The sequence below is a fragment of the Parus major genome, chromosome 27 (genome assembly GCF_001522545.3).
Source record: "Parus major isolate Abel chromosome 27, Parus_major1.1, whole genome shotgun sequence".
NCBI lineage: Eukaryota > Metazoa > Chordata > Aves > Passeriformes > Paridae > Parus > Parus major.
Window position 1 is genome coordinate 3,322,995 of NC_031796.1, and position 8,025 is coordinate 3,331,019.

General features: G+C 63.1%; 1 protein-coding gene across 3 annotated transcripts in view; it reads right to left on the reverse strand.

Moving 5' to 3' along the window:
• LOC107215301 (rho GTPase-activating protein 27) overlaps window positions 1-8,025 on the reverse strand; it is a 12,006-nt gene that overhangs the window by 2,545 nt on the left and 1,436 nt on the right. For all 3 annotated transcript variants that reach the window (XR_004500330.1, XM_019009086.2, XM_019009087.2), the window contains exons 3-12: window positions 7,743-8,021; window positions 4,126-4,554; window positions 3,288-3,503; window positions 2,875-2,985; window positions 2,715-2,782; window positions 2,525-2,612; window positions 1,157-1,261; window positions 686-784; window positions 526-616; window positions 281-400 (exon numbers count right to left, since the gene is read on the reverse strand). Coding sequence is in view for 2 of the 3 variants with exons in the window: in XM_019009086.2 (XP_018864631.1) it covers window positions 281-400; window positions 526-616; window positions 686-784; window positions 1,157-1,261; window positions 2,525-2,612; window positions 2,715-2,782; window positions 2,875-2,985; window positions 3,288-3,503; window positions 4,126-4,554; window positions 7,743-8,021 (1,606 nt within the window). In the remaining variant the exon portion in view is untranslated. The remainder of the gene's footprint in view (window positions 1-280; window positions 401-525; window positions 617-685; window positions 785-1,156; window positions 1,262-2,524; window positions 2,613-2,714; window positions 2,783-2,874; window positions 2,986-3,287; window positions 3,504-4,125; window positions 4,555-7,742; window positions 8,022-8,025) is intronic.

Here is an 8,025-nt window from a genome sequence, read left to right on the forward strand (position 1 = left end):
CCATCCCTGGCTGTCCCAGCTCCATCCCTGGCTGTCCCAGCTCCATCCCTGACTGTCCCATCTCCATCCCTGGCTGTCCCAGCTCCATCCCTGGCCATCCCAGCTCCATCCCTGGCCATCCCAGCTCCATCCCAGCTCCATCCCTGACTGTCCCAGCTCCATCCCTGACTGTCCCACCCATCCTCCAGCCTGGAGACATGCCGAGGGACTCAGTCCCATTTCAGCACCCACTCTGGATTTACCCTCATCCCAGCACCCCCGATCCAGCCCCCGCACCCACCCCTGATGTAGCCCTTCTCCCGCAGGGATTGCAGCGTCGGCCGCCTCTGCAGGAACTTGCGGAGTTTGTTCCGGACTCTGCTGGTGTCACTCTCGGCACTGCCCGTCACCTGTCCGGCCCCTGGTGGGGACACAGCTCATTGTCAGCGCCATCCGAGGCCCGAGCTGGGCGCTCCCGGCCCGGGGACCCGCAGGGTGGGTGGTTTTGCCGGGGCCCCCGCGCCCATCCCGGCTGCCGGTGCTCACCTGCCCTCCTCTCCTCGCTGCCCCCCAGCCTCTCCCGGGAGCCGAATTCAGCCCCAGTTTCGGCCTCCTCCTCTGCGGAGATGTCGGAGCCCTAAGGAAGGGGAGCCGTGAGACGCCGGGCCCGGCGCCAGGGTGGCCGCGGGCCGGGGGCCCTGCTCACCCTGCGGCCGATGCTGTCGGAGATGGCTCTGTGCCAGGCGGTGATGATCTGCTCCGAGTCATGCTGGATGAGGAATTCCGAGCCCTCCCGCGTCCTCAGCTGCAGGAGCAATTCACAGAGGTCAGGGAAAGGGCGCGGGGCTGCCGCAACCACCCGGATTTGGGAACCACGATGTGACCGAGCCCTGCACCGACTCCCGAGACACCAAAAGTGCCGGGAGCCGGAGCGGCTGGGGCGGCTCCTCCCTGTGCAAAGCCCCTCGGGGAGCCAGAGGTCCCTTGGTGACCTCTCTGTGCCCACCAGAACGGGACAGTGACCAGCAGTGCAGTGTCCCTGTACTCCCACCCTGGCAGGTCCTCAGTGTCCCCACGTCCATCCCCTGCAGCACTGCTGGGATGAACTGGCCAGGAGTGGCTCTGCCCTGTGGACCCTGGCGTGTGACTGGTGTCCCTCCTGCTGTCACCTGCTCACCTCCAGGACATTCTTCTTGCTGGACTTGTCCCTGCTGGCCCAGGTGAGGGTGGCCCCGCGCAGCTCCACCGTGTGCTCAGGGGTGGTCAGGGTGCTGGGGTGCCTCTGTGGGGACAAGGGGATGAGGGTGGCACCTGCCCAGAGGGGACAGGGACACCGGGATCCTGCTGGGGAGTGTGGGATGCCCTCCTGCAGAAAGGCAAGGCTGCCAAATGTCCTCTGTGGGACCCCTCTGTCCCCTCCTATGGTCTCTGCAGGACTAGGACATGGGACTGCCATGGTGGGGTTAGGGTCACGGCCACCAGCTTGGGGACAGCCAGGTTGTAGGGCTGCCATCACCTCAAGGGACATTCCCAGCCCTCCTCAGGGACCCCGGGGGCTCCAGCTTTGAGGTCCCTCTCCGTGACACTGCAGGAAGAGGGTGGCTGCTCCCAAGGAGGGGGATTTTGCAGAGGGAGAGCATCAGACCCACTGCTTCTCCCCATGCCCTGGGTCTTGAGGTGCTTTGACCACAGTCCCCCTGCCCCAAGAGCCTTTGCACCCCCAGACAGAGCCCTGAACCCCTGAGGTGAGGCCAGCACTGTCTCCAGCAGCTGTAGGTCCCCTGTCCTCCCCCGTCACTGTCACCACAGGGTGTTGCAAGACCCACGGCAACTTCTGCATCCGGTGGCAGCTGCTGGGCACTGCGGGGGGAGAACGAGACCCGGGGGGGACTGGGGCTGGCTCTGCTTCCTCCTGCTGCCTCTCACCAGCTCTGGGTGCTCCAACACTGGGACCCCTGTACAGACTGTGTGTGCTGGGGGGTGAGTGGACCTGTCCCAGTGCTGGGGTCCCTGTGCAGGGCACCTCCCCTGGCCTGTGAGTCCTGCTCCCATCCCTCAAGTGCTGACTCCCCCCACAGTACCAGGGGTTGTTTTGTGGGTGCTGGCCCTGTCCCCTGGATGTCAGCCTCATCCTATAGGTGCTGGTCCCATCCTGCAGCTTTGACTCCATCCTGGGGATCCTTGCCCTGTCCTATGGGTGCTGGCCCCATCCTGTGGATGCTGGCCCCATTCTGTGGGGGCTGGTCATGGTCTCCCTCCCCCAAGACAGCCCTGAACACCCACCCCAGAGGTGAGGCCACCACCATGTTCCCTGTGGGTGCTGCCCCATCCTACACATGTTGGCCACATCCTGTGAGTCCTGGTCCAGTCCCATGGATGCTGGCCCTTTCCCATGGGTGCTGGCCCTTCCCCATGGGTGCTGGCCCTTTCCCATGGGTGCTGGCCCTGTCCCATGGATGCTGGCCCTTTCCCATGGGTGCTGGCCCTGCCCCATGGGTCCCATCCCATGGCAGCTGCCCTGCTCCAAGGCCATCAGGGCCCTTACCAAGGCACTGGCAGCTGAATGCTTGGAGTCCTTGAAGAAGGTGAGGATTCCCCCTTCCAGCACCGTCCAGGAGGAGCTCCAGTTCTTCCTGGGGAAGAGAACAGGGGTCAGTCATACTGTGGGATAGCCCAGCCCCTTCCCTTTGCTGGACTCCTGTCTCCAGTGGCAGGGGACACCAGGACGTTCTTACCGGAGCCGCTTCCCTCTGTCCAATGTCTTGGTCCGGTTGAGCACTCCGGCTTTTTCGAGACTTTTAAACTGGAAAGTAAAGGTGGAGGTGTCAAATTTGCCCCTTGTTCTCCCTGGTGCTGGGGTGAGGGCAGGCTGGGTGCCCCTCCTGGGGCTCTCACCTTCTCCTCCTTGCTGCCTGGTGCCGGTGACACGGTGCCGTGCCAGGCGAAGAGCCCGCTGTCCTGGCTGGAGCCGCTGCTGGCCCGCTCGTGGCGGCCACCCGATGGAACCTGGCCAGGGAGGGGTCAGGTGATGCTCAAGGTGCCCCTGCCAGGAGGGGGCTGTGCTGTGCACCCACAGCACCCCAGAGCCCCTGCACACCCTGCTCTATGGGCTTGGGAGGATGTTTATCCCTGGCAGTCGCCCCTGTCTGCATCTTTGTCCCTGATCCTGTCCCCATCCCCACTGCTGTCCCTGTCCTTGTGCATAATCCATCCCAGTTCCCATCCCTGTGTTCATCCCTCTTCCATTCCCCATCCCCATCCCCATCATCAACCCTGTCCCAGTCCCTGTTCCCATCCCTATCCCGTACCGTGTCAGGTGCGAAGTGCTCGGGGTAGAACGTGATACCCTCGGGGTGGCTGTGTCCGTACCAGCCCGGGGGTGAGCCCAGCTCCTCGGGGCGCCTCGGGGACAGGCACAGAGAGGCCCCCTGATCGTAGGAGCCCACGGGTGAATAGTCCTCCTCGGGATAACACTCCAGCTCATCTGGAGACAGGTCAGGATAATCCGTTTCTGGAGTGGGTGGCTGGAGAGAAGAGACAGTTCAAGATCTTGTGCCCAACCAAGAGATCTGCATCCCTGTGCTGCTCGCCCAGGTGGGGCCTGCCTCATCTCCATCATCTCCATCATCTCCATCTCAATCCCTGTCTCCATTCCCATCTCCATCTTCATCTGCACCTTCATCTTCATTCCCATCCCTGTCTCCCATCTCCAACTTCATCCCTATCCCCATCCCATCCCTGTTTCCATCTCCATTCCCCTCCCTTTCTACATCCTTGTATCTGTTCCCATCTCCACCTTCTGTCTTCATCTTCATTCCCCATCTCCATCTTTGTTTCCATCTTCATTGCATCTCCCATCCTTCCTCAATCTTCAGCTCTGACTCCATTTTCATCCCATCCCTGTTTCCATCTGCACTCTCATCCTTTACGACACCCCTGGATCCACACCCATGTCCATCTTCATCTGTCTTCATCTCCATTCCCATCTGTTTCCGTCTCCATCTCAACCTCCATCTCATCTCCCACACCTTTCTCAATCCCAATCTCTGTCTGTCTCTCCGTTTCCATCCCATCCCTTCATCTCCATTCCCGTCCCTGTCTGTGCCCCCATCCCCAGCCCATCCCCGCGCCTCGCCGGGTGCTCACCCTCTGCTCCACGGGACCGTACCGCGTCCCCCCAGGGTGCATTTCCCGGGGGCTGCCTGTGTCTCCCACGGTGGGGGGGTCCCACGACGTCTCACCTGTCACCGAATTATAGAAAAAAGTCTGTCCGCTTCCTTCGTCCACGTGCTGTTCCCACTCGGGAAGCTCCGGGCTGTGTGCGAGTGAGGAGGCGGGAGAGGCGGCGGGACTCACTCCATCGGCCGCCTGCCCGAAGGGACAATCCCACGTGGTCTCGCCCGTCACGGGGTTATAATAAAACAAATGTCCACTGTCCGTGTCCGTGTGGGTTTCCCAGTCCGACACGGAGCTGCCAGGCTCCTCTGGGGCCGAGCTGGCAGCGGCAGCCTCTTCCCGCAGCTCCTGGATGTTGAGGTAGATGGGGTCAGGTGTCTCCTCTGACTCCTTGTGTGCCTGGGGGAACACGGATGTGTCACTACTGCAGCTGGAATGGCATTCCTGGGATGTCCCCACTGCGGTGTCCGGGTGGCCGATGGGCTGGATCCTGCCCTGGCTGCTGGGTCACCACCCTGCCTGGGCCCCTAAAAGTGTGGGCAGGAGGTGCCAGGGATGGGGTGTAGGAGGCCAGGAGGTGGAGAGGGGCACCCACGGCACCCAGAATGGGGCAGGGAGCACCCACTGGCACAGGGATGAGCACATGGAGGGATATGGAGGTTCCCAGTGCCAGCACCTGTGTCACTGCTGCCTGTGTCACTTGCTGCTGGTAGCAGCTTCACAAACAGCACCACATCACTGGCACCTGCAAGACCCAGTGCGTGCAGCACCTGCAGCAGCACCTGCAGCACTGGTGTCCATGTCACTGCATCATCAGTACCTGCATCAGCAGCACCCACATCAGCAGCACCTCCATCACTAGCACCCGTCACCCACGTCACCAACACCTGTGTCCCTGCTCCCACTCATGCAGCACCTGCATCACTGCTACCTGCATCACTGCATCATCCACACCAGCATCACTGCATCATTGTCACTTGCATCACCTGCATCATCCACACCTTCATCACTGCATCATCCACACCAGCATCACTGCATCATCCACACCAGCATCACTGCATCATCCACACCTGCATCACTGCTACTTGCACTGCTCTGCTACGTGCTCTGTGCAGCACCCACATCACTGGCACCTAATCCATGAACACCCACAACCTCTGCACTGACATCTGTGGTCCCAACACCTCCAACCTACTCATCCCCTGTACCCCCAGCCTCCACTCCCACCTCCCCAGCAACAGCACCCCAAAACTCACGTCCATCTCACCCACACTTGCACCCCAGCACCCTCATCACCTGTGCCCTGGGACACTCCAGCAGCCACAGCCCCGGCCTCCCGCCCAAAGCCGGATGCCGAACCAGACAGTCCCATCACCACATCCCAAAATAGCATCCCCAGCACCAGCCTGGCTGACCCCCACCTGTGGGGATGTCTGGAGTATGGGATGTGTCCCCTGGGACCAGGAGTGTGCTGCCAGCGGGGAACCCCCTGCTGTCACCCTTTGATCTCCCCAGTTTTACAGCCTGAGTCTCTCTCTAATGGCTGCAGGGACAAAGGTCCAGCCCTGCCCATCATCCCGAGGGAGGTGACAGTGGGTGTACAGTCCTTGGGGACACCATGGATCACAGTGGGACAGCAACTTGATGACACCTCTCATCCTCCCCCCATTACCCCACAAACCCCCCCGGCACGGTGAGCAGGGCCAGAAACCACCGCGGGGTCTGCCCTCCTCCTGGGGCCGAGGGACATGGGGGTGGCAATGGGGGATCCCTGGCACGGAGCCCCCCCAGCACCTCTCTCCCTCCCATGGGTGCATCCCTGGGGGTTTCTCACCCCCGGGGGGGGCTGGGTGCCCCTCCCTGCTTTGGGACCAGCATTGTGGCACCCGCTGGTGCCCATAAACCCCCAGAGAAACCCCATGGGGAGCCTGGCGAGGAGCAACCCCAAAACACCCTCCCTGTCCCCAGCTGGGTGCACCCTTGGGTGCTGCCTACCTTCCCCAAGTGCAGAGGCTGCAATGCCCTGCTCCGAGCCCGCTGCGGACCCCCCCACGCCCTGTCACCCATCGCGGTGACACCGGGGCAGCACTGGGGGCACCGGGGGGGGACACCTGGTCCCTGGTGCCGTGGGGACACCACGAGGCTCTGGTAACGCCACTGGCACCCTGAGCCGGGCCCTGCACCCACCGCGCTTCCTGCCAGGGTTCGGGGAGCGGAAGAGACGCCCAGGGAGGAAATGGCTTCTCTTGGGGTTGTTGTCACTCATCACCCACCACCTGCCACAGCTCCGGCACAGCCAAGGCCAACTGAGCAGGAATTGCTCCAGGATGATGCTGAGCAGGAATTGCACTGGGATGATCCCCTGAATTTCGGGTGGCCCATCTGGTGTCACACTGCTCCACTGGAAGCCGATCTGGGGCTGCTGTGTCCCCACAACACCGGGATCATCCCAAACCATCCCACGGGTGGGGGGTGCAGATGGTGCCAGGACCGAGGCCACCATGGTTTTGGATGCTGGATGTTTTTGGCACTGGTTGGATCTGGGCAGGGAAGGGGAATGCTCCCATGGTGGCACTGGGGTTGGGGACTGTGCTGGGTCACCCCCAGAGGGGCTTTGGGTGTGCAAAGGGCACAGCTCCGGGCACAAGGTGTAAAATGAGGTGAAAATGGGGTGGTGGAAAACACAGCCCCCCACCACCAATACCCCATTTCCTCCCAGGTGACACAATCCCTCCATCCCCCCTTGAAGTGGGGGACACCCAGGCTTGGGGTGCTCCAGGTGCCTGGGGTTACTCCACAGTGCGGTGCTCGGGGACAAGTGAGGAGGGGACAGGGGACCCTCTGCCGTCACCGTCTCACCCTGTGTACCCCAGCCCGCGCTGGTGGCAGGTGAGCGGCCGGGGGGGAGCCCCACCCTTGGGTGCTCCCCCCGGGGAGGTGCAGCCCAGGGGGTGCTGGGCAGAGCCCTTTGCTACTTACTGGTGTGGGGTGAGCGTGGGTTTGGGGTGTCGGGGCGCTGGCCTGTGCCGGGGTGCACCCAGCACCCACCTCGGTCAATGGGTGCTGCGCCCAGGTGAGGCTCCCGCCCCGGCAGGGAGGAGCTGCCGTGTTTCCCTGTTAACCCCTTTCTGTCTCCTCTCATCCCGGAACGCTCTGGGAAGCTGAGGGGGACATTCCAAAGCCCCCCTGGGTGACACCGAGCCCCCCACCCGCCCCAGGGACCACAGGGCTCTGCAGAGTTGGGGGCTGGGAGAGGGTAAGGGAACTGAGGCACGGGCTAGGGAACTGAGGGTGGAGGGGATGCGGGGGGTGTCTGTGTGTGTGGGGGGGTCACTCGCTCCCCCGAAATGGTTCATTCTGGCAAGTTCCTATGGTGGGTTTGTCCCACGGGGTCATGGGGAAATGACCTCCGTGGGGAAATGTGGGGCTGCGGTGCCGGGGCATCAGCCCACTCTGTGCTGGGGGTCACAGGGTCATGGTGGGGGAACACGGTCACTGAATCAGCCGAGGGGCCCAGGCTCAACACGCCTACCCGCTAACCCCCCCCAGCGCAGCTTTTGGGGACAGCAGTGGCGATGTCACCGTACCTGAGCCGCGGGGCCGGTCCCCGGCCACCTCCTGGCCCCGTCCCCGTCCTTGCCGGAGGCGCACAGGGTCTCGGAGCGGCTCTTCCCGAGCGGGCGGGGGTGTCCTGGGGGGTCCCCGCCTGCCCCCATGGCGGTGGCACTGCGTGCTGCTGCTGTCACCCGCGCCAGGTCATCCAGCGACTGCGAAGGTCTCACAGGCTCAGAGGGGTGCGGGGTCAGCCCCGGGAGGACCCGAAAAGAGCTGAGTGATGGCGGTGAGTCCTTCCTGGGCACCGAGTCCTTC